Raw genomic sequence first — 25721 nt, 5'->3', positions numbered from 1 at the left:
ATGGAGACCCCTTCAGTATAGTTCCTGACAATTATGGCTAGATCTCCAATTCGCTGCAGCGATGACTGCGGTTTTTCTCCTTGGGTTCCAGGCAATTCTCCCGCTTAGGGTATCAACACCGCCCCTTCTCTGTCTGTCCCTGTGGGGAGCAGGGTCGAAAAGGCTTCGGGGCCGGATTCCCCTTTGGCGATGCTTTCCTTGCTTCCAAAGCGCCCAAAGGGCCCACCGATGCGTCCGGGCTTTGGCAGCGCGCACCTGAACTCCCCGCGGAGGGGCTCCCGCGGAGGCGCCGTGCCAGCCCCGGTGCAAATCCCGACGGTTGCACCCCGGAAGAGGCGTCCGAGGGACCTGCCCCTCGCTTCGGGCGGCGCAAGTCGGCGGGAAGCTGCGGGCCGAGAGCGCAGTCTCCGAGAAAAGGCGAGGGCCGCGCGGAGCGGAATGCCGGGCGCCTGAGCTGGACGCAAGCGCGCATTTCACCCCGGAGACGTCAAGGCGCGCCCGGGAGGTGCTGCCGTTCCCGGGAAGGTCGCCATGGCCGCGGCCGCCGCCTCGCTGGAAGACGGCCTGGAGGCCCGCCACCCAGCCTCCAAACGTAAGCGGCTTCCCGGCTCTGCCGGGGCCTCGACACCCCCCGTCTTCCCACCGAAGCCGGGGATTGGAGGCGTCTCTCCCCCCCGCAGGAAACGCCGGCGAGGCCCCAGCAAGGCCAAACCCCGATTTTCTCTTGAGCCTTTCCTCACGTTCCCCTAACCACGGCGCCTACGGCCGGCGGACAGCCTGCCTCTCATCTTCGCACCCCGTGACGTTGATTTGTCGCCTCTCCAGTCCACCCCTTCGGCTTCCTTGGTTGTGCGTTGTTGTTTTTTCCCACCCACCCACCCCTCCCAGAGCCAACGCCACCCTGATGCGAATGGTGCATATTGTAAGGCGCTTGCTGTCTTGTGTTGTGGCCACTTCACGGGTGGGAACTGCTTCCATCTCGTGGCCACTTTAGGCTGATTGAGTAAACCCTTCCTGGGATGGGCTCCACCATCGCCCCCAGGATACTCAGCTGAGGAAGCTTGGCTCTCTCAAACTAGGCTGCTGTTGGAGCCACCAGCTTCTTATCCATTGGTACAGATTCCAACGGATAGTTAGAACTGCAAAAAAAAAAAAAAAAGCAATTGCAAACAGCCTGCCTACTATAGAAGTCCTGTATATTGTGTGGGAAAGAGGGAGGGCTGAGAAAATATCTACACACCCCTCACATCCTGGGCATTTCTTTCAACTTCTCCCCTCGGGCAGCCATTATAGGGCATTGCATGCCAAAACATCTAGATACAAGGACGGTTTTATCTCCTGATATCTCTGCTAACACCTAATTCTCACAGTATTGTTTTATGTCTAAGTATATTTACCAATGTTGTGTGGCTTAGTATTATCCTTTTCATCTCTACTACCCACTCTTATTTGTATTGTTTATTCTATTGCTTTGCATTTACGTTGAGAACTTCTGCACCAGAGAAAGTTCTCGTGTGTAATCACACGGCCTAATAAAGTATTCTATTCTATTCCTATTCTATAAGCTGCTGATTGGTCCTGGTTTTAGGAAAGGAAGAACAACTTGTGTGACCTAGTGGTTGAATGTGGATTAGGACCAGAGAAACCCCATAGCTTTGCTTATCATGCCCTGCAAGTCTAAATCAGGTCACTTGATAGGCAAGATGAGCCAAGGCTATAGATGCAAAAATGGATTGACAGTGGCTATAGCAAATGTTTTGCTGGTGTACTTTTCAGCTTGTTCAGGGATGGGTAAAGACTACTTAATTTAAAATTCATAACAATTTAGTAAAGCAAGTTGCTCATGAGCTAGGATTTCAAGGATGTCTTCATTTTTTTTTTTTCATTTTAGGGACTATTCTCCAATATTGTTAGACAATTAGTGAGCCATTTGTATGTGTAGTGTGGCCTTTGATGCCAAAAAGCTCTTGGAGGCGGGCATGAGGAATGATGTGAGCAAACATCTGATGCATGACCCATCTTACATTCTTGCTTTTTTGTTTTGCAGATCCTTTTGCAGGTTGGTAGGTTTCACCTTCCCAAGTCCTGATAGCAAGAGTTTCAGAACATCCATCGGTGTTAAAATAACTTTGTCTTCTGTTGAGTTGGGAATCTTTTTATGTAGCACTAGTGCAAAGTCACTGAACATCACCAATACCAAGAGATTACTGATAGATTTTAAGCACGTAAGTCAGACCTTACACACCCAGTGGAACCTTTCTTGTAGTTAGCCAAATGACAATAGGCATGAAAAGTCTCCTCTGAGATAATCTTCAGTGGAATGGAAGATGAAGCCTCAAACTTTTCTTCTGTAGCTCTTTAGAGAGGCCAGCTGGATTATTGGGGATTCTTAGCAATGTTCAGATTTGTTTATCAAACTTGTATAGTCACCCATCTCACTAATGTGATTTTGACTATTATACAATAAAACAATCAAATCTTAACCATTAAACAGTTAACAATAAATATAAATAAGTTCCCAAGAGAATGCACCAAAATATCATGCAAATATGGTCACAAGCCTGCTGAAATAAACCATGTCTTAAAAGAGATTTTGAAAAGGACAAAAAGGTTGCGACTAATCTCACCTTGTGGGGAATGATCCCAAAGGGCAGGAGTTTCATCGCGTAAAATAAAAGTATTTAGCCAACAGGGCCTGAAACATTGCCTCTCCTGTTGGACAGTTGAAAAAATAGTCAATAAAATGAGTCAGATTATGCTCCCAGTAAAAATGCCACAGCTTGTGAGACAGGATGTTACGTTGATACAAGGCATGCTTGACCATGATTAGATGCAAATGGATAGAGGCTCTGAATCATTTACATTGCTCATCTCTTCTGGAAGTTTATTTATTTAGGATATAGCTCTTCAAGAAGTGAATTACAGTTTTTGTATCTGTTTACTCCCAATATTTATTTGTTAGATTGTTCTCAGATTAACCTTATATGGGCCTTTGAGACTTCATCCTTCCAATGATTTCCAAAATTAATAACCACTCTTGTGCAGAAGAGTTCCTCTTAAAGAACAGGATTTTGAGATTGCTACTAACCAGTCATCTTTTTGGCTGATGATTTTTATGTCACGAAATGCCTTATAAAATTTGCCAAATTTCAATTCCATGGGAATTATGGAGTTCTATAATTCCACAGGAAGCATGCATTCTACAAATTACCCCATTTGAGATATCTTGGTTTAAAAAATATTGCCTTACGTTGCATTGTTTCACCCATTTAAAAGTAGCACATCAACAGGAGAATTTTAGTATAGGTTGATTTACAATTTCTCATTTAGCAACCACTTAGTACTACAATGGACCTCACCCACCCCCAAAAAAGTATGACTACATGGTCACATAACTACATTTATGGCCATTTGCAGCATCTGATGATCATGTGACCACAATTTATGATGTTTTTGATGAAAACCAACATTTACTATAGGTTTTCAACAAAAACACCCTGTGAACTATTGGTTCACTTAACAATCACAAGCTTCACTTTATGATTGCTGAAAAAAAGTTCATAAATTGGATCAGCCATGTAAAACTCGCTTTACAACTCTCGTGGTTTATGATTGAAATGGGCAGGCTCCGTTACTGTTGTAATTTGACTAAATAAGGGAGCTGTTAATTTGCTGAATCAGGATTGCTGAAAGGGTGAGAAATTCTCCCCAATGATTGGGGAAGGGGGAGGAGTTGTTGAGTGCAAGCATGCCTTATCCTCTTGCAGACTCAGAAGATTCCATAAGGGACCAAACCTTTAAAGATCTCACAAAATGGCCCAAGCGTAGCCTAATGGAGGATTTATTAGAAGAGAATTCTAGGAGATGATAAATTCAATTTTACAACTCTTAAGTAGAGACTGGATTAGCATCTCTCTTGCACTGAGCAGTAATTTCACCATATTTTATTTATTTATTAGGTTTTTATCCCGCTTTTATTATTTTTATAACTCAAGGCAGAGAACATTCTGCTTCCTGCTTCATCCTATTTTCCCCATGTTTTGATTAAGATTTGTTTTTTTAATAATATAGAATTTACTTGAAATAACAATAATGCAATTATGACAAATGTTTTTAATAGAATAGAATTCTTTATTGGCCAAGTGTGATTGGACACGCAAAGAATTTGTCTTTCATGCATATATCAGTGTACATAAAAGATATAAGTGATAAATCATGATCATAGTTATCAATACATTCATCATGAATCATAAGATATAACACTTAGTGATAGTCATAGAATACTAAATAAGCAATTAAAATCATACTGTGCAACTAACAATATAAATCACAAAGATACAAACAATATTATAGTCATAAGTGGGTGGAGATAGGTAATAGGAAGGATGAGAAGAATAATAGTAATAAAGTCTTAGTAAATAGTTTGACAGTGTTGTGGGAATTAGTTGTTTAGTAGAGTCCTTATGATTAGCTGTTCTGGTGTGTGATGCTCTAGAATAGTGCTGAAACGGAACATGTGCATGCACACACTGGAAACCAGAAGAGCAGTTCTCCGGCATGCACATGCACGGGAGCATCGGAAACTGGAAGCTTAGCTTCCCAGTACATGCATGCACGCCAGCAACCTGGTCTTCGTTTCACATGCGCATGCACATGTGAAGAGCAGCTGGCCAGAATGTGCGCATGTGTGTTGGGGAGCTGTTCTTGGTTTCTGGCGTTTCTGGCGCTCCTGAGCAGCAGCTGGAACCTGGAAGAGCAGCGGAGATGGTTTTGCGCGCCATTTCTGGCATGCGTGGCATAGGTTCACCATCATGACTCTGTAATGTTTTGAGGGTAGAAGTCGAAACAATTTATGTCCAGGATGTGAGGGGTCTGTAGATATTTTCACAGCCCTCTTTTTTGACTAGTGCAGTACACAGGAAGGCAGGTTGCTAGCCATTGTTTTTTTCTGCAGTTCTAATTATCCATTGAAGCCTTAGGGGCTGAAAAACATTTGGTTCTAAAAGATTTTACTTAATACAATACTGCAACTGTCTTTGTTGGCTTGTTCTGGTAGTCTTCATTTGTGTTGAAAAAAAAAAGCCTTATAAATAAAAACATTGACAATGGGATGCTTTCTTCAAGAGCTTCACTGGTGCCTTCCTCTTTTCTGCACCCAGTGAAATTTAGTCCTGCACATTTTAGATCTACAATTAATTTTGTCTGTTGCTGCATTCTTACTCTTGTGCTCTGATTTTTGCTAGTAAAATGTTTTGTAGTGTTTTAATGTATTATTTTAAGCTTAAGAGCATTTTTGTTAGGGAGCAAATATGGTAAATGAAATAAGATCTTTCAAGTATTGGTAACGGTAAGATGAAGACATTATTTATATAATTAAGACTTCTCATTCTCAGGACTTTCTGATGCTGAAAACATTAAGGTTGTTTGTAATGCTAAAATATAAATCTTTTCTTTTATACTTCTGAATAGAAGAACCTATTGTGGAAACTGCAGAAGAAGCCACAGAGCCAGCAGAAGCTGATATTAATGAACTTTGTACAGAAATGTTCAATAAAATGGCGATCTACCTAACGGGTGAACTAACTGGTGAGTTAATATTAAATTTAAATTTAACATAGAGTGTGATTCTTTGTAAATTTTTCTAAGTGTCAAAAAGTACCAAGAATTTACTTTTTTTAAAAAAGGAAATGTCAAATGGAATCAGAACATGACTAATCAATTACATGATCAGCCAACCCACCTTTTCCCCACTGCGTCCCCAAAAGAGTGATGTCTGCTAATAGTTTAGCCTCACTCACTTTTGGCAGGCTTCTAACTGTGGCCCAGTCTAGACAGGAAACTCTGCATTTGTCAACTTAATTCTTTCCTCTCTTAAGAAAAACTTTCATCTAAGTGTTTCTGATGAAAGTAAAAGCCAGAAACAACACTGATGATTTTAGGATTCATATTCCATAATCAGCCTGAGAGAGTTATTGACATATTATGAACAACATTGAAACTAAAACTGTGGTTATATTTTGTAAAAGGGAAGCGACAATTCCTTTTGATTCAGTCTGATAGGTGAAGTCAGCCACCGTGATTTGAGTTTAGCATTTCGTGAAGCCAGCCATTGGTTGCTTATTCGATAAATAAGGGCACCTATTTTAGCCCATCGCAAAATAGTCAGCAAATGAATTTAATAAATAAGTAATAAATAAATCTTAGTTAAAACAAGGTCTGGCATAATGCAGAAACCCATTTCCTCCTCTTTATTTTTTAGCAACTAGTGAAGATTACAAACTCCTGGAAAACATGAACAAACTAACTAGTTTGAAGTATCTGGAAATGAAAGACATTGCTATAAACATAAGTCGGAATTTGAAAGACTTAAATCAGAAATGTAAGTAGAAACAAACTTTAATTATGGTCAAACAAAGGATGTTTTCATGCTTATTTGCATTTTGGAAGTATGTTAAAATACATCCAGGAAAGAATTGAATATAAAAAATGTGCAAGAAACAAAAAGTAGTTCTTTAGCCAGCCTTTCCCACACGAATGTGTTAATCTACAATCAGGCAATCGATCAGTTTCTAAATACAACACACCCAAAGAAAGCTTGAGGAAGGCTCCAGCAAATCCAACAGCAGTGGTATGTATTACTCATACAAAAAGAGGAATACCTTAGCATGAGTGCAACTTTTTTAGTCTCCAGTGCCCAGGATAAGATGGCAGGCCACGGCGAGATCCAGCAAACCATTGTCCATTAAGACTGGGCAGTAGTTTGATCCAGTAAAAGGCACCTTACTGTCAAGTAGCAGGTGTTTTTTTTTAAAAAAAACCAGTAAGTTCTTATATATATTTTTTCCTCCCCTTTTCATTTTTCCCAAGATGCTGCACTTCAACCATACCTGGAACAAATCAATCAGATTGAAGAGCAAGTTGCAGTTTTGGAACAGGCTGCCTACAAGCTGGATGCATATTCCAAGAAACTCGGTAGCTATTCCAAGAAACCCTTACTAGAACAGTGGTGTTAAAAGTTTTTATTTTATCCTTTTCCCAAGCAAGGCCTGGGAATATAATTTTTATAAATATCCTATATGACTAAAATGCTCATTCCTATAATCAAAACAGGGTAAAACTTTTTCAACTTCTAATGAGAATAATTTAAAGAATGTGCCCAAAATCCAGGGCCCAAGATGCCCTTTTCTTCTGTTATGGATTACTACAGAGATCAAAAGACTGTTCTCTTTTTTGAAACTATTTCTCATCTATTCATTTATGGCCAAAAGCACTGCGTATTTAACTATGGTTTATTAATGATTTATTGATGTATATTTTTTGGTTCCATTCATACGAATTGCTAAGACAATGGGATTTGATACAAAGCTCCACACCAATCTTTTGTTGACTTGGATAGTGACCATGCTATCTGGTCACTTTGTGTTCCACTACTGATTTGAAGTATTGGAAGACAAAGGAACATGATCCAATCAGTACACAATTTCTTTGCTTTTCTCCTTTATATTATTATATTTATATATTATTTTCATAAATACATTTTCTAGTATTTCAAGTTCCCGATTAATCAGTTCAGATCTTGTATATTTGTATGTTTGTATTGTCATCACTCCCAGTTTCTCTCCCCTCCTCAATTATTAGTTATAATGACAGGATATGGCTGTGGTTCCACTCTTAACCAAGGGCATCCAGGTAGTTGCAGCTGCTAGTTTTAGGGTTTTTTTTACACCTGCCTTCCAAGGACAATTCTGTTTTGTACATAACTCTGAAAAGTAACTGTCAATACATAGGAGAAAGGAAGTTTTCGGCGTATTCCAAAACTGAAAATTTAAGTTTCAGAAGGAGTTTTAAACAGACAACAAATAGCACATGGCACCTGATCCTCTCATTTTTTCCCTCTGTCTCAAGAAATTTTACAGTAGAGAATTGGAAAATTTTAGATAACCAAAGAAATTTTGGATACATTTCTTCAAAAGCAGTATTGGTGGTCTTTGAAAGCAAGATTTTACAACTTTTTTCTGATCTTTTAGCAAATTCCATGGTCATTAAGCAAATCCATTGTCCATAACGGGTGGTTTTTGCCAAAAACCAATGTTTCTGGGCAAAAAAGCCCTAAATCACAAGCCACTGTCACTGCAGGATACTGTAAATAGTCATACCAGCTGCCAAGCACCAAAAATTTAATCATGTGATGGGGGGGGATTAGAACTTTGAATTTGGGTCACAAGTGGCCTTGGGAAGGTCTGCCATAACTGAGTTGCTAAGTTGCTGAGCAACCTGTCATAAGTCAAGGATAACATGTACTCCTAACTCTTTTAAGAAATGAAGTCCATTTTAAGAATAAATTTGTAGTTTGACATAAGTTGCTTTGCATGTACACTGAGAGCTTCTGCACTGGAAACAAATTCCTTGTATGTCTAATCATAGTTGGCCAAATAAAGTATTCTGTTCTGCTGATTAAATGAAGAAATTACATTGCTTGCTATCAAGGTTTTGTTGTGCTTTCTTCTTAAACATGACTATGCTACTAGATTTATAACTAAAATGAAACAAAATGTTTATATTAAGACTATGTTTTCTGTCCTTTACAGAAGCAAAGTACAAAAAATTGGAAAAGCGATGAAAGAAGAGCCTTAATCTGCTTCTAGAATACATGACTTTTTTTTAGGAAGCTAAATCCAAGATTTCTGCTATTGAATTTCTGAAACAGTATTTATTCCTCAGCAATGCATTTGGACTAAAATAATCAAAGAAGGTTCAAAAGTAGCCGAGACTACACAAGTCTATGAATTAACTACTTTTGTTATTGTAGAATGTATTCCTTTTTACTTTTTTGATATTCATTTTACTGAGAAATCACTCTTAACTGCTTCAATTCTGCCCATGATTTTTTATAGTTTGTTATGAAGCAAGAAATTGGTCACTTCTGCACTCTATAAATCCTTTCACTTGTAAATCAAGATTTGTCTCCTGATTGCCACTAAAACTTTACTAAAACAAATTTTCTGGCCTTGTTTATATTTTTAGTTTTGCTGAATAAATCCAGGAAAAATCTGACTTCATCCAGAAAGAGTTTGAATCACATGAGATTTAACTATTAAGACCTAATTTAGCATGAGTGTAATACAAGAACTCTAATATGCTATCAGCACTTACTTGCATGGGTTGAAGACAAATGTAAAAATTCCATATAATTAAAGTTTATTGATTTCAGTAGGACAGATCAATTGCTAGAATGTCAGCTGCTATTAAAAAAAAAAAACCTAACTAAAAAAATATAAAGATACTCCCCAAAATGAAAGTGGTTGAAAACATGGGTGAGATAGTCATATCCTTTCCACTATTACAATTTTAGCTGCTTTAAGGCAGTTAAAAATTTCAAAGTGAATGTTGCTGGTCGAGGGTGTTCCTATGAACATGAAAGAAATGTTTAAATGTTTGTATGGTTCAATAGCTAATATTGGCACGCTAGCTATAATGTTGAGATTACAACTTCAATATTTTAGGTAGTAATGAATGTTTTTCCTGTGAGGTAATCAGCCATGTCGTCCACTCTAGTTCCAAAGAAGTATCTTCACAACAGTTATAATGCATGGGAAGCACTACGGTCATTTGTAAACAGCCACATGCCAAATATATTCAGCACCAGGACCGGCTCTAAGAGAGCAAGAAGCCATTTCAGGATGGAAGAGAACCAAAAAATAAATAAATAAATGGCAACCAGGCTTCTTGCTACCCCTGCATAAATCAGAAAGAGCAGGTGTGGGAATGACTTCTAAGGCTACTGGCCAGGTTTCCTGGCCCCGTTAAAATTCTTAACCTAGTTATGGAGGTCATAATTCCAGAGGCGATCACGACACGTGCCCCTCCCTCCCCACCTGCAATACCGGTAGGTAGTATCAAGGCAGAAAGAAGGCCCCGGTTTAAAAGGGGGGCTGGGGCGCGGACATTGGATTCAGGGGTTAATCTGAAAGAAGGAGCGCGAAGGAAGGAGAATCGCCCGGCTGCTATGCAGGCGATCCCCGGGAGCGCAGGGAAGGAAGGAAGGAAGGAGAGGGGATCAGGAGCGGGGAGAGCCTGGAGAAATTCCTCCTTTTCAAGCAAGAACCGGGATTGCCTGCTTGAGGGCCCCCCCCCGCCCCCCTCCCCGGCGCCAACCCGAGGAAGCCTTTCAAGGAGGGCGGCTTTGGGGGAACCCGGCTGCGGAGCCCCAGACCCGACGCGGCCGAAGGAATCCTGCCCTCCTGCCTCCCTCCCGCCGTCCGGTTCCTCCTTCCGGGCTCCCGGGGGCGGGGCGGCGGTGGGCGGGGCGGGTTTCGCGCGAGGCAAGGGCGACATCTCGCAAGAGCGAAAAGCGCGCCAGTTTCCTTCGGGGCGGGAAGTGGGGCGGGAGCTCCTCGTGCGAGTCCGAGTGGCGGGCGGGGAGGGCGGCCGGGCGGCGGCGGGGGGAGAAAAGGCGGCGCGTGGGCAGCCATGCCGGACGAGAGCAGCACCAGCAGCAGCACCAGCAGCAACACCAGCAGCGGCCCAAGCGCAGGTAACGGGGAGCCGCTCTGCCCTTTGGGCTGCGCGCGTTGCGCCGGGACAGAGAGGAGCGCTGGGCGGGCGGGCGGGCAAGGAAAGCCCCGCCGATCCCCCCACCCCCCCTTTGTTTTCCTTGCCAGAGTCTCCGATGGCCGAGCCGGGCGAAGCCGGAGCAGAGGATGCAGCGCCGGTGATTACCACGGCCATGCAGCAGGAGGAGGAGCGCTTGGAGGCGGAGGGCAGGGAGAAGGAGCGGCAGAGGATGGAGAAGGTGCGCGACCCCCCACCCCCAGCCCCAGCCCCAGCCCCGAGCAGGAGGCCCGCCGTGTCCCACCCAGCCACCCACCCAGCCCCGGGCGCCAAAGCAGGAAGGCGGGCTGGGCTGCGCGGGGATGGGGGGGTCGGCAGGAGGAGGGCGGCCCCGCGCTGAGTGCGCGGCGCGTTGCGTTGGTTTGAATGCAGCCCCCGGAGCCCCGGGGAGGTGGCGGTCCCAGCTCCCCATTCAGTGACCAGGGAATTGGCTTCGCCCTCGAAGCGCGCCCACTGGGGAACTCTTTCTAGTATTAAGCCGGGATCTAGATTTTTTTTTTTTTAACCTGGCCTCTAGAACCGAGGGGGCGAGTCTCGACTTTCTTCTCTTCCTGAGGTGTCCCCGCGTTCCCCTCTGCCTTGTTTTATCCCCCCCTCAAGGACAGACAAGCGCGTTTCTTAAACTCGGGACAGGCTGCCACACGCGAGGTGGGGGGAGGTCTGAGCATCCTGTAAAAGCTCTTGAGACGTGTTTTTTTTTTCCGCTAAAATTTTATCCAGACTTTATTTTGGGTCCAAAATAAAGGTTTTTTTGCACACAATACGGAGATCCGTTTTTTTTTTTTTAAAAATGCTTTATTTATAAGATTCTAGTAAAAAGTATGCAAATAAAATTAAAGCTTTAACTCCACCAATTGCTTCACCAAACACCACAATTACAATCATGATCGACAGGGAGAAATTATACATTGGCAACTAGAACATAAATCAAATATGATACACTCTGAACACACCTATTATATAACATGTTTATTTTACCTGACATATATATTGGCAACTATAACATAAATCAAATATGATATACTCTGAACACACCTATTATATAACATGTTTATTTTACCTGACACTAATATAATAAATCTATGCATTAATATATATATATATATATATATATATATATATATATATATATATATATATATATATATATATACATACATACATACATACATACATATATATAAAAGCGAAATACCACTGAAGCATCATCACAAAATCTCTAGAACCGTAAAGCCTACAAACTTGAAATTTGGCTTCTAGGTGCTCATTAAGAAAGGATTTTTCGAAATGACCATCAGAGCATTATATTATTTCATATATTATTATTAACACGCTCTGATGCTAAGGAGTTCTACTCCCCCTCCCCACCTGAAAAGAAATCTGTTCCAAATGCAAAACAGAAGCAGAGGAGAGGAGTTTCAGTTTTAATTTCACAGCAGCAACCAACCAGCTTTAGTATAGAACAGTTGAACTAAGCCATGCCCAGGCTCTTTGCTGTCTCCTTACATAGCAAATACTGTTTCAGTTTCCAAACAACCCTCAACTCTCACCCTGACAGGACGCTAGCCAGATGAATCCTGATGGATGCTGGTAGGCAGAGACACAATTTTTTTCTTTTATTTTCCTCCCCCCAAACTAAGCCCAATCACAAAGTTTCATAGCGAAGCATGGGTATATAGCTAGTATATGTAGAAAATTCAGAGCAGAACAGCATTGGAAATATAATGTAAAAATTCCCTATAATAACCTGGAGGACATCTTGGTTGAGTAAAAAGCTGTATTTCCAGTGGGACCTTGAAGAAAATTGTACGGCTGAACCTATTCATTTAGATTTAACTGGTGAAAGATAATACCAACTTTTATATTTCCAATAGTATGGTCAGTTAATGTTGGTATTTATAACAGATTATTTTTTCTTATAGGCTTACATGAATTGGGACAGAGACTCAAATGAAATGCGCTACAAGAGACTTCAACACTTGCTTGAAAAAAGCAACATCTACTCGAAGTTCTTGCTGACTAAAATGGAACAGCAGCAATTGGAGGTTAGGAGCATTATCATTAAAATTAGAAGCTAGATATATCTATCTAGTAATGCATTTCAAATAAAACTTACATAATGTCATAATTTGTCATTGTGATGAAAAATATCTAGGTTCTGATTACTTTTATTTAGTTTCATAGCGTAGTTTCAGCCTAATATAAATGTATTTACATCTGTATTTGTGTGTGTGTGTTAGTGTAGATACACAACACACACATATGCATACATACATGACAAAAAGCCAGCTTGGCCTATGGGTTAAAAGGAGATCTGGTCAATTTCATTGAATATATGTATTGTTGTTCTACTATGATATCCTTGATTCTCATTTTTTGTTCCTGTCTGTTCTCTCCTGTATTGATAAGGGATTTAGTGCTACTGGAATACTTCTCTTCTTGAAATATCAGTTTTGGTCTATAGTTCTGTCTACCCTACTGTTCCATCAGAAGGCCTGTCATCACTATTTAATTAGTACATTATTCCTAAGCCCAGTCATAGTGTTTTAAGGGATTCTGTTGTGTTAACCTGGGTGAATGGATAGATGCAAAGACACACACACACACACACGATATATTTATGTAGTTCCAGATAGTGACGTGGGATAGCAGTAGCACTTATATACCACTTCACAGTGCTTTACAGCCCTCTCTATGTGGTTTACAAAGTCAGCATATTGCCCCCAACAATCTGTGTTCTCATTTTATCAAGCTCGGAAGGATGGAAGGCTGAGTCAGCCTTCAGCAGGTCAGGATCAAACTGCTGACAGTTGGCAGAGTTAGCCTGCAGTACTTCATTCTAACCACTGCACACCACCATGGCTCTTCAGTGATAGAATATTAAGGTAGTCCAGACAAGAAGCATACACAGAAGTACAGGCTCTTTATTGTAAGGATCTTATAAATTTGAAAATCTCTCTCTCTTCCCCTTGCCTTTACAGTCCAAGAAACTAGGGAGGGTGTCTTATGAGATATTTGCCATGTCTCCATTCCTTCTGTGGCCTCAACTGCTATTTGTCCCATTGAGCAGTTTGTGAGTCTTCTATCTCCCAAGATCATTTCCACATGCCATTATAATTCTTGGCCAGAACAAAAGTATCTTTCTATAGGAAGCCTTAAATTCATGGGTGAAACAACTTATACTCAAAACCAAGCCTTGTGTGAATCTTGAATGTACATTCTGTACCCCCTTAGCTGCCACTATGTAACTATGGATGGGCTTCTGCCAGGCCATCATGCATCTGACTCAGGATCACAACATTGTTCCCATATAGGACAGACAGAAGCTTGGCTGCAACCTAGGCAATTGATTCATGATATTGTCTCTTGATGGGACATAACAATTTTAGGCATGATTCTTGGTAGGGTTTTTGTATGATTATGGGAAGGTGCGCTATTGCAAACTATGTTATAGAGATCCTAAACTTTAGGCCATATTTTCTGTAATGTAGACACTTCCTTGACTTCCAGTAAATGTATCTCTACATGCCATTCACTTATTTTACTAAAAGGTTGTGGTATTTGTATACTTCAGTCACAATCTTTGATGTATCACTCTTCCTCCCCTTCTGTTTGGGTGAGTGTTACTAGAGGCCCACTTCTCTAGCAACCTAGCCATCTTAACTTTCTTTGTCGCTGACGCTCCGTTGTGCAAGTAGAATGTGCAGGATAATGTGTGATCCTCAGCTTTTCCTTTTGTGAGTTACTACAAGTTTAATCCATTGGAGTCAGTTGAGATTTTCTTCAACAGACAAGCCCTGCAACGTGTGTGTGTGTGTGTGTGTGTGTGTGTGTAAGTTGGCTCATTGAATAGTTCCCACTGTTTGGGAGACTGCTCTGTATTAAGGGCAGGACAATAATGCATGGAAAAGAAGTCAAGGGAGGAAGCAACCTGGATTTGAGGAGAAACTTCATAACCAATGGAACAGCTTGCCTTCAGACGTGCTTGCTTAATCACTGGAGGTTTTTAAGAGGTTGGACAGTCACTAATCTGAAATGGTATAGGATCTCCCTGCAGGGGGCTGGACTAGAAGACCTCCAAGGTCCCTTCCAGCTCTATTCTGATTCATAGGGGAAAAAAGACTTCTTAGTTAAATTGAATGTTTCATTCCAAGTGCTACCTAAACCTCTAAGCTATTTGCTATTAAAATGAAAACAAAAACCAACAGTATTTAATGTACATCAAATGTTAGTTCACTTGTCTGCATAAAGAAGCAACATTTGTAAAAATCTTGGGTTTTAGGAGCAACAAAAGAAAGAAAAACTTGAAAGAAAAGGAACATTGAACACCGCAAAGGTAAAATCAACATTAAATGTTAGATAACTATGAATAAATACTCTGTTCAAATTGTTATTGATGCCGAATTTGTATCCTTTGTTCAGATTACATATTCTTTTATGGTAATTAAAAGGCATGTGTTGTGGTATATAGAGATAGTCAAATCAAATCTGTGATATTGAGATATTTGTAATCTGAATATTCCTCCACAGTGGCGGTTCCTTCTGCCTAACAGGTTGCTGACCCAGGGAGATTTCTGAGATGCATGGATTGTACTCATAGAAAGGGAGCAGAGAATGGGTCTAAGGAACTATGTAGAGTAGACTTTTGAAAATAGAACAAAAAATGTTAATATTCAACTTTGTTATAAGTAGAGATACAGTACATTAACTTGTTTGTATTTTGCAGTAATCTAGCTTAGAAAATTAACAATTTTGGTCAGGAGTCTTAAAATCAATTATGCAAGATGAATGTGATTATAACTGTGAATTATACAAATATTAACATTAAAATTATTTTGTTCTCAATATTTTGGTTTACAGAATGAAAATTTAAGTGGTCAGAATGATCAGAAAATCGGTAAGTTTGGTCAAAGACTGAAACTATTTTGTTATGTATCTAGAAATTGAGTGCTGAAATCAACACTGTATTTTCTTACAGTTAAAAAGAGAATTCGAGAAGAGAGAACATATAATATTTCTGATGTCATTTCAAAGGAGGTAATTGCTTAAATACAAATCCACAAAACATTACTTTTGAATCATTCAAAGAGAAATTTTATTTATTTATTAAATTTATATAGCCTCCCATCTCACAGTTGTGAGTTGTTCAATTATTTTATTCCTTCATTTCTCCACAGGAAATTTTGTTAGCAGCTAAAAAAAGGAAAGTTGAAAATGAACAGGTATATTTCAAGTTTCGAATACTGCTATTATAATGTTATCCTCTGATATTTATTTCTCAAACTTCCCTTTAAGAATTTTAAATATTGACTTTAAAAGCGCTATGAATTTAAAACAATCTCAAGAGAATATGAACTAAGCATGTTTTTTTTTCCCTTTTTGGAACAATATGAGGAATGTTTTTACCATTGCCTTCCACTTGTTTTTAAGACTAATCATTTTAAAAACAAGTGGAAGGTAATGGTAAAAACATTCCCCATATTGCTGCAAAAAAAAAGACATGTACCATGTGGTGGTGGTGGGGGTTATAGTAGTCTGGACATCCCCATGTACTCACCAACAGTCAAGCTTGATTGAATTAGTACTTGTTTGTAATAATAGAATCTTAATATTTGAAGGAAATGCAAGCAGCATGTATCAAACTGATTGTAATCCTGAATGTAATTAAAATATTTTCTTATATACATAGATGCAAATGCCATGAGTAGTGCAGTGGCCTGGAGGTGGAGCTCTCGCCTCACAATCAGGCTGTCAGTTCAATCCTAGGTAGCAGCAGGTATTTATCTCTCTGGGCACAATGAGTAAATATCAGCTGCAAACTCGGCATTGGGCATCTGGCCAGTAAACCTTCGGCTCCATTCAGTTGCCCCGACTCCACCCCAACGCAAAAAACTACGGGGTAATTAAAAGACCAAAAAAAGAGAGATGTAATTGCCATCTTAAAGCTTAGTATTTTAAAGAAGGAGTGGGGGGGGGTGTCATTCGCTAATATAACAACATGACTTCATTGTAGTGTTGGTTTAAGAGGCAGAGTACCTAAAGCCTCTGCATTTTCTGCCATGTAGGAAAATGAGAAATTGTTTACTCTGAGAAAGCTTTCAGGAGCATGGTAGAAATACTAGGGTGCCTTTTGTTAATTCTGAGAGCTGTGAATATCAGTGGAAAACTGATTTAGTTTGGCAATTGTACTGTATTTTGTAGGGAAGAGAAGAGAATTTATTGCAGAAAGGAAAAAAAATCTGGCTCTTTCATTTGCCACAATTTCTCATTAATAATAACCACATAACAGTGAAATGCAATGTATGCAACATCTTTCCGGTTGTGCCAAGCTATATGAATGCTGATATAAATGATTCTTATAATAATAGGAATTTATGTTATAATTTACAACACAACTTGAATTTAGACCAGGTTTTATTATTAGTTTCTTTTATACAAGTATGGTAATATTGACTTTGTCTGGCTTAACTATCAACCTTGAAATAACTTAGATAACTGCATAAAAACTTGGCAGAAATTAAAAATAATATTGCCTGTGTGTTTCCTTCTATAGATTGAAAGCAATCCACCCAAACTGTGTGCAGAAGAAATCGAGAATAATGGGGATTCAAACAGCATAATTAAGGATAGATTGGCACAGGTGATGCGACATAGTGCCAAGCATTTTGTTGATCCAAAACGAAAGTTTAATGGGCAGCCAGTACCTTTTCAGCAACCAAAACTTTTCACTGGAGGAGTGATGAGGTGGTATCAAGTTGAAGGCATGGAATGGCTTAGGGTATGCATTTATACTTTCTTATATAATCATATTTGGCTAGGTCATTAGTAGTTAATCATAATGATTTCAAATATAAGTATGTCACTTGTCTAAAAAGATTCAACTTTCTTGGAAAAACTAAGTCAATTAATGCATTGTTATTCCTCCAGTATTTACTTGCCAAATTTTCACTTGAAGCTCGATGAATTCAAGTGGGTTGCTACCGGAGAAAGGTTTTTGTGATGGAGATTGAAAAAGACTTGCTTGGGTCCATATTTTGGATTATTTTTCTCTGAACTTCTTTTTACTTTGTTGGAAGCATTTGAATTTTGGGTTTTTTTTTTTTGAATGTTAGCAATTTTATTAACTAAATGAGAGCCATGTAATGGTTAAGGCATCAAACTAGAAACCAGGAGCCAGATTTCTTCTACTACCTTAGGCAGGACCTCTTTTGGATGGCTATTCCCGCTCCCTATCTCAGCCTTAGGAAGACAATGCCAGATCACTTTTGAAATCTTGTCAAGAAAACTGTAGGGAATGTCCGGGCAGTCACCAGGAGTCAATACTAATTACACACACACACACACACACACACACACACCCCCCTCCAACCACACTCCACTTTATTAACTTTCATGTAGTTGCCAGAATTATTGCTGGTACAAATAAATAGTTGGCAAAGCTTAACTGTGGCTTAATGCAGTTGTAGAGACCGTTAGCATTCCAGGTTTATTGCTTAAAAAGAAATCACAACAATAACAGTTGGAAAAAGGACCTTGGAGGTCTTCAAGTCCAACTCCCTGCCCAAGCAGGAGACCCTATACCAAATGGCTGTCCAGTTTCTTCTACAGCTAAGCACTGTAAGACTAGCTGACAAGATGTCGACAAAAGCGCCCCTCCCCAAGCCATCGATTCACCCTGCACTGATCCCGCTTCCTCTCCACCCTCTAGGAGCAGGCAGGGGAGGCAATTGCTCCCCGGAGCTCCTCTGCTCTGCTGCCTACTCTGTCCTTCTCCTCCCTCGCTCGGTCGTCCTGCACCCTCCCTCTATCACTGGCCACCCCTCCGAGGCCTGAGGGACCCGGGACTGCCTTGTCCTGCTCCCCCGATTACGCCATCCTCCTCCATCAGCCCTGGCTCTGTCTCGTCATCTTCTTTGGATCTGACAGGGCCATGACAGTAGGGAGTTGGACGGGAAGACCTTGAAGGTCCCTTCCAACTATTATTCAGATGCCAGAGCTGATGCTTAATAAAGTTATATTTTTCCATTATTATCCCCACCACAGCTGTAGAGAATAATGCACCACTGCCAATGCTCTCCACATCTTTTGTCATGGAAGAAAAGTGATATTCCCATTGGGAAAAGGCTGTCATTGTATGAGTTTACAAAAGTTACTACTTTTCCAAGTTGGGAAGTGTGATCAGGTCAAGAAAACAGATAAGGCCTGTAGCAATTAATAGGTTATATTACTACTATTACAATTAATAGGTTATAATAGGTGATATAATAGGTTAATTTTACTTTGCTTTCTCTTGGAGCTCACTGTGATATATTTATGAATAATACAAGCATTCACTATTAGCCTTAATAGATGAAGAAAATATTAACGTTTAACCACAAAGTTAAATTTTACAAGCTAGCAGCTCCAAAGTATCAGGCTAACAACAGTTGGAAGTGTCTAGGTATGTCTGGTTGAAAGACCAAATATAGGTAATTGTCAGTTATGATAGTTCAGTTAGCAAACACTCAAAATTAAAACAACCGCTCCAAGTACTTACAACACAGTCCTGAAGATATAAATGCTGCAGCACAACGGCAGCCGTTCACACTTACAAATGACCACAGAGGCACAGCAACATTTGCCCTGCCTATTCCTCCCCTCCCCTTGTCGGGTCTCTACAGGAGCGGGCTCTGTGGATACTCATTTAACTTGTGACGATCTAGCGAGCCATCGGTTCCTCTGCCTGCTTCAGTGCATTCATGGAGAACAGAGGCCTAAAGTTTGAGATCAAGAGATGATCTTGTGCTGCTGATCTCACATGATCTCGCGCTATGGTACTTGAGGCCTCTGTTCTTGGCAAAGCAAGGCCTGCATCAAATCTGGCCGAAGAGCATTTGCAAACTGATGAGACTCTGGAGCACTGAAATCACATTGCTTCAAGCCTCTCATCAGCTTGCAAACGCTTTTCATACAGAGACTGGAAGCTTCTGGGGACTGTGATCTCATGCGAGATCATGGCCCCAGAAGCTTCCAGTCTCCACACAAAAAGCGTTTGCAAGCTGATGGGAGGCTTGAAGCAATGTGATTTCACCGCTCCAAAGTCTTGTTGGCTTGCAAACACTTTTTGCGCCAAGACTGCAATCAGGCAAAGAAGCCACAGCAGAGGTGCTAGAGAGGAGCAGCTCACTAGATCACAAGGTAAGTGACCCATCAGGATGTGAGGGAGAGCAATTGTGGGGATTCCAGGGAAGGTATGGTATTGGTATTGTTTATTTAATTGAATAGTCATAAGACCTTATCAATAACATAACGTAAATATATAACAAGACAAAATACAGATAAGTCAGATATATAAGAATACAGTAATGAAAACATATGTGGAGTCAGAAATCGGATAATAGATCACCCTTGCAGGATACACCAATTTGTTCAATATATTGTGTTCTTAGGACCGCTGCCTTGATTATAAACTTAACAGTCCTACGAACATTAGAGGCCCGGAGGAAATATAACCATCTGTGGTTTGATTCCCAGTGGGCTGTTCTTTCCAGTAGAAATGATAAATATTTAAGCCTAATAGGGGCATATATTTGGCAGTTGAACAAGATGTGGGAAATAGCTTCAATGGCAGATGAACCACATAAGCAGGTTCTCCCGTGGTATGGTACATGGTGGGAAGCGCCCATGTCTAGATGACTCCAGGGAAGGGAGCATGATGTAGCTCAGTGGGTCAGGGGAAGCCTTGGCTGGTCTGAAGCAGGTGGTCTGTTCCATCACTAGCCCCCCCTTATGGTCTCCCGCCCCCCAGATACCTCGTGCACTAAACAACCTGTGTGTACAATTGGCAAATGCGTGGGAAAAAGCAGGGAGTGATCAAGTTCATTTGATGGATTTACTCCAACGAATCCTCGGATTACAAAGGTAATTAGCAGGCTCCATTACATTTGTAACCCAAGGATTGCCTGTGTTGAACATAAAATCCATGGAGGGCAGAAATATATCCCTTAGGAGAGAATTCTATAGTTGGGTTACTACCAAGAGGATCATCTTCTGGTCATTGCATTGAGACCACTCAGATGATTTTAATGTTTGAGGGAGAATACCTTTGGGGTATTTTTAAAATATTAGAACTTCCCAAATAATGTTTTTGGAAGGTAAAGAACATGGAACATGGAAGTCCATAGATAACAACATCCAGATCAACATCCAGATTCCTTAGTAATAGAAAGAAAGTGAAAATTATAATTTGTTGCTTGTTTAAAATGTTTCCCTATAGCTTTCCATTTAAAAAAATGAGTTATTTAGAATAAAATATAGATTTTTAAAGGATTAAAATAATAAAAGTGCTTATTAGAAGATAGTGGAATATATGTTATACATAAATGCAATGTGACAAAATATCCTCTGATTTGACTGTAAGCTTGAAAGCTCATGCAGTTAACCTTTGTTATTCTTAATAATCAAGTCTTCCTGATTATTATCTTATGTTCATTTAATTACAAAGCAGATTAAACAAACATTTGAGTTCATTTTGGATCAAGATGTTCATGTTTCAATTTTTATCCATTAGTGTATTTGAAGTACATGTTGTTCTAACCCCACCCCGAAGCAAGGGATTACAGGGTCAAAAAAAGTGTAATTGGAGTATATTCAATATATATTTTTCTTTTTCTATGCAGATGCTCTGGGAAAACGGCATCAATGGTATTTTGGCTGATGAAATGGGCTTAGGGAAGACTATCCAGTGTATTGCAACAATTGCCTTGATGGTAGAAAGAGGAGTTGCTGGACCATTTCTGATATGTGCACCCTTATCCACACTTCCTAACTGGATTGCTGAATTCAAAAGATTTACACCAGAGGTGAGAGATTTGATTTTTTTTAAAATGATAAACTTGTTTCAGAAACTATTATGGTTGGTCACACAGTCTGTTTCTTTTCTGTTCTTTGTTTGGTCTTGTAAGCCAGTTTGGTTTCTCCAGAACTCAGTAATCTTTAACGCTATACTAGCTTCAGTGCATCCTCTTTCCTTTCTGTCACTCTTCCACTTATTTTCCTTCTAAACAGAGCCTGTCAACATCATTTTGTGGACAAAGGAAATATTTCAGTCATTGTTTTTCTGGTCTTCCTATCCAGGGCTTTTAGTTCTGCCTGAATCCAGGCAGTTATTCCATCTCTGCATCCAATGACTGGAATATTCTAAATGTTATTATTTCCTCCACTGAAATTGGACTATTAACTTCACTTTCAGGATGTATTCACTTCTAACCTTCTTGCCTTCAATGTTTTTGATGTTATCAGTTTGAAGGATGCACAGACATTTGTAGTTATTGTCTTCATCCAAACTCTTGGTGTTGTTTCCATAAGGGCATCTTAATTTCTTCAGTTTTCACTATTCCCCACCCACCCTTTGATGATAAAGGTGGCACTTGCCCATTTCAAACTCTATTTCAATATCTTGGCACCTGCCAAGGACTACCTGTCTTAAAAGGGGCAGTCCTGCTCTAGTCACTTGAGGGAGGATTTTCGTATTGTTGAAACCTAGTGTCGTGACTGCATCTCACCTATCCAAGCTTCATGAGCTGACAGCCAGACATTAGCCTGGGAGGGGAAGAAAGGATTGGAATGGAAGCCCAGCTGAGGCATATGAGAAGCTCCAGCCAGCCAAGGTTGTTGACGATATGCAGAGCTGGGAACCGAGCACCTGTTTCCTGAACAATATACAAGCACTTGATTGCACCTTTGCAGATAACCAGCGAATGGCCGGGGTGGTGGTATGAGGGGGTAGAGATAACTGTTCTTTCCAGATTCAGCTTACACTACCTCTGTAACCACTTACGCTTCAGTAAAGTATACTCTTGGCAAAACAAATGGCCAGGAATCTTTCTTTGCTAGATGACTGAGTGGAACGGTTGATACCCAGCATGACATCTTGGGTTCTAGTACACTGTTATATCAAGATACACACAGCAGCATCTTTGGAGGCCTTAACATATAGCATCTTGGTTCCTCTCCTTGGGAGGGAATGCAGGACATTGGATCCTTCCATTAGTTCTCTTAATTCCATGGATCCAATGGATTGAGCTTTTGGAACAGCTCAACAAGGGGGTGATCCAAGGGTTCCTATGTGGAGCAGGTAACAAATCATTATCTGTTGTGGTTCGCCGGCAGAGGTCCCTGGTAGCGAGGACTAGGATGAGGGGCCTGTGTGTGATGCAGGGACGGGGCCAGGATTATCGGAGAGAAGGGTGCTGCCTTCAGAGCTTGTGGAGTCTGGCAGCAGTGAACGCAGAGGACCCCAGGGAGCCTGTGCCCAGTGTGCATGCATGCAGGGCTGCTCAAGGGAAAGAGCAGCTGAAGCAGCAAGGGCGACTCGGGAGTAAGGCTGGAAGGTGATGGCCTCTCCCATAAGGGATAAAAACCAGCCCTCGGGGATGTGTTCTTTGCAGGAAGCAAAGAAGTTCTTTCGACTCGTAGTCCTCATTGAAGCACTGCTTACTCTGGTTTGTTTTTGAAACTTCTATCGGTGGATATTTAATCAGTAATTAGTCTTCTGTTCTTGGCAGCCTTCTGCAACCTTGAAAGGGCTTGCTTTTGATATCGGACAATTAGGTTTAAATGTTTCTTGGCTGGGAATGCACGGAATTCCCAGTGCCACCTTAAAAGTTTGCTTTTATACAGTTTGTGTTTGTTTCATTTGAACAAGGCTTGGGTCAGAACACTTTATCACCAAACAGAAAAGCTCTGCAAGCCCCTTCCATAAATAAGTGCAAACACTGGGAAAGCTTTCCTAGGGATGCCTTCTTTGACTTGACTTCCTGAGCTGTGCAAAGCACTAACTAACAAAATCTGAAGAACATTTAGATGGCAATAAGAAATTGGTCCTTTTTACTGCTCAGATTTGTTTGTTTGTTTGTTTGGCTGCTTGAGTGAAGGGCCAAGTGATCTATGGCAGGGAAGACAGGTCATAAATTCCATGTTCCTCCAGGATCCCTTTTCCAGACACTCAGAGGTCCCTGAAAAAAAAAAAAATTCTGCTGTATATTTTCCAGTTACATTTCACTATATTTTAAAAATAAAATAATAGTTTCACTGCTTCACCCTGCTTAGATGTAATATACAATATAGTGTAATTATAATGAATTTTTATTATGCCTTTGTATGCCACATACTCTATTGAGTTGGCCACTTTGTCTACCTTATTCAGTCTCTTAATAAGAAAAAAGTCCATGGATTAGGAGTCCCAGTTAATCCTTCCAAGACCTTTAAGGATGAAAAAATTACGGAGAAAGCAATACCCTCCCAACTAGAGGTTTTGAATACAAGTACTGTGAAGTTAATCAAAATAAACAAGATGTTTTATAAACATTTTTATTAATTTAGATTATTATTTAAATATGAATTATTTAAAAATGGTTGCAAAATTACTTTAGATTCCTATACTGCTGTACCACGGAACCCAGCAAGAACGACGTGGACTCATTCATAAAATACGAAGGAAAGAAAGTTCAATGAATATCCATCCTATTGTTATTACGTCTTTTGAAATTGCGATGCGAGATAGACATTCTCTTCAGGTAATATAAGAAAATGCTGTTCAATTAGCACTCCTTTACAGAATTGTAGTTGGTATTTTATGTAAAATTGGTGTTAATTCATCTTATTTTTAAGTACCAATAGTGACTCATAAACTCTCTAAACCAACATTCCAAAATTGGAAATACAGTTATCCTGCTTATTTAACCAAACCTGGTGCAAGATTCACCAGAATATGGCTTTGGTGTTGGCTTCCCATTTCATTTATACCACCCCATTCTCATTCGTTCTCCCCACTCATATTTGTGAACTATTAATTTTGTCTTTAGAAATGTTTTTAAAGTGACTTTTCATATTAAATTTGGAGTTTGACATTTATGGAACACATTGAGACTTTCCTGGAACATTATTTCTTTAAGTAGTAGATGCACAGTCATTTATTTTTAGATAATGGTCTCTTTCTCTTAGAGACTCAAGTGAATTCAGAATCAAATGCATCGCATCACTGTCAGAACCAGTATAAAAATGAGAAGCCCTTGGTGCTGTCTGATTGATACATCCAGTCTAATTATGAATATAATAAGAACAATTATTAGTTTGCATAGAAAAACATCAGATTTAATAATAGAAAAATCATCCTTGATATTCTAGTATAATATACTTAATCTATCTTTAAACTGAACATTTCAAAGGAATAGAATCTTTATTGATGAATTTTGATTTTTGGAATAATTGAAGACTTTTTTCCCTCTAGAATTTCTACTGGAAGTATTTGATTGTGGATGAAGGACATAGGATTAAGAATATGAACTGTCGTCTTATTCGGGAATTAAAACGTTTTAGCACTGATAATAAACTACTGTTAACTGGAACCCCACTACAAAACAATTTATCTGAGCTTTGGTCCCTCCTTAATTTCCTGCTTCCGGATGTGTTTGATGACTTGAAAAGGTAAGTAGTTAGAACTGATTTATAAGTATTAATTGAACATCTGAAAATAAATATATAACCAAAGGGTTTTGCTCAGGCATTTCTCTCTTTCAGTAGACAAGAAATGAGTGAAGAATCTTCCAGCTATCCCTTGTGGCAAATTATCACAAAAAAATAGTCCAGATACTTACTTCTTGGAAATGAGAGAACATAAAAGTGGTGTTATGGCCAGGCCCTTTCTAAAGAAGGCAAGCATTCCTTGAGCACTCCGAGGCCAGGAATACTCATGATAAGCAATCAAACTGGTGTTCAGAAATCCTCTCAGATATGGTAGTGAGCAGATCCATGTCTGGGAACAGTCTTTGGAACATTATACTTCTGATGTGGAGAGAGACTTTTCTTGAGCGGTTACATTATCTGGTGGTTTTGGCTGAAAATGTAATGTTTATTCACATGAACTACCAGGCAGGGATAAGTGCAAAACAAACAAACAAAAAATGAATCTATTCTGTTAGTTTCTAGTGATGATTTTTAGAATGGTAGCACAAGAACTCTTCATTTCTACAGGAACAGAAGACTAGATCACCAACTGAGGTATGAAACAAAGCAACAGAGATCCAAAACAAAGTTTCTTCAATAAAACACCCTAAAACACTGATCCTTGC

The 25721-nt window shown here is 40.0% G+C and overlaps 2 protein-coding genes across 4 annotated transcripts in view; both read left to right on the top strand.

Moving 5' to 3' along the window:
* Window positions 1-18: 18 nt before the first annotated feature.
* Window positions 19-8998, top strand: BLOC1S2 (biogenesis of lysosomal organelles complex 1 subunit 2). 3 transcript variants are annotated; one of them, XM_087932125.1, is made up of 6 exons: window positions 142-592; window positions 2048-2225; window positions 5470-5586; window positions 6260-6379; window positions 6868-6972; window positions 8589-8998. In XM_087932125.1, the coding sequence occupies exons 3-6, from the start codon at window positions 5544-5546 to the stop codon at window positions 8618-8620; spliced, it is 300 nt and encodes a 99-aa protein (XP_087788251.1). In that variant the 5' UTR covers window positions 142-592; window positions 2048-2225; window positions 5470-5543; the 3' UTR covers window positions 8621-8998. The 3 variants fall into 3 exon arrangements, with proteins under 3 accessions (XP_026570285.1, XP_087788251.1, XP_026570287.1); XM_026714500.2 differs by lacking the exon at window positions 2048-2225 and having other exon boundaries at window positions 19-592; window positions 8589-8953; XM_026714502.2 differs by lacking the exon at window positions 2048-2225 and having other exon boundaries at window positions 336-592; window positions 5473-5586; window positions 8589-8953.
* A 1451-nt stretch (window positions 8999-10449) lies between these two features.
* HELLS (helicase, lymphoid specific) overlaps window positions 10450-25721 on the top strand; it is a 38355-nt gene continuing 23083 nt past the window's right edge. Inside the window, exons 1-11 of the mRNA XM_026714499.2 lie at window positions 10450-10534; window positions 10662-10792; window positions 12534-12656; window positions 14894-14947; window positions 15472-15508; window positions 15590-15648; window positions 15789-15833; window positions 17165-17389; window positions 21270-21452; window positions 24024-24167; window positions 24881-25077. Of these exons, the coding sequence (XP_026570284.2) occupies window positions 10471-10534; window positions 10662-10792; window positions 12534-12656; window positions 14894-14947; window positions 15472-15508; window positions 15590-15648; window positions 15789-15833; window positions 17165-17389; window positions 21270-21452; window positions 24024-24167; window positions 24881-25077 (1262 nt within the window). The 5' untranslated portion in view covers window positions 10450-10470. The remainder of the gene's footprint in view (window positions 10535-10661; window positions 10793-12533; window positions 12657-14893; window positions 14948-15471; window positions 15509-15589; window positions 15649-15788; window positions 15834-17164; window positions 17390-21269; window positions 21453-24023; window positions 24168-24880; window positions 25078-25721) is intronic.

This window comes from Pseudonaja textilis, chromosome 4 (assembly GCF_049901715.1).
Source record: "Pseudonaja textilis isolate UNSWEBS1 chromosome 4, rPseTex1.2, whole genome shotgun sequence".
Taxonomy (NCBI): Eukaryota; Metazoa; Chordata; class Lepidosauria; order Squamata; family Elapidae; genus Pseudonaja; species Pseudonaja textilis.
This window is presented reverse-complemented; position numbering and strand designations above follow the sequence as displayed.

Coding starts and splice junctions, on each gene's coding strand:
- BLOC1S2 (XM_026714500.2), top strand. CDS start 532: ATGGCCGCGGCCGCCGCCTCGCTGGAAGACGGCCTGGAGGCCCGCCAC. Junction 593..5,469: donor CCGCCACCCAGCCTCCAAAC/GTAAGCGGCTTC, acceptor ACTTCTGAATAG/AAGAACCTATTGTGGAAACT. Junction 6,973..8,588: donor TGCATATTCCAAGAAACTCG/GTAGCTATTCCA, acceptor TGTCCTTTACAG/AAGCAAAGTACAAAAAATTG.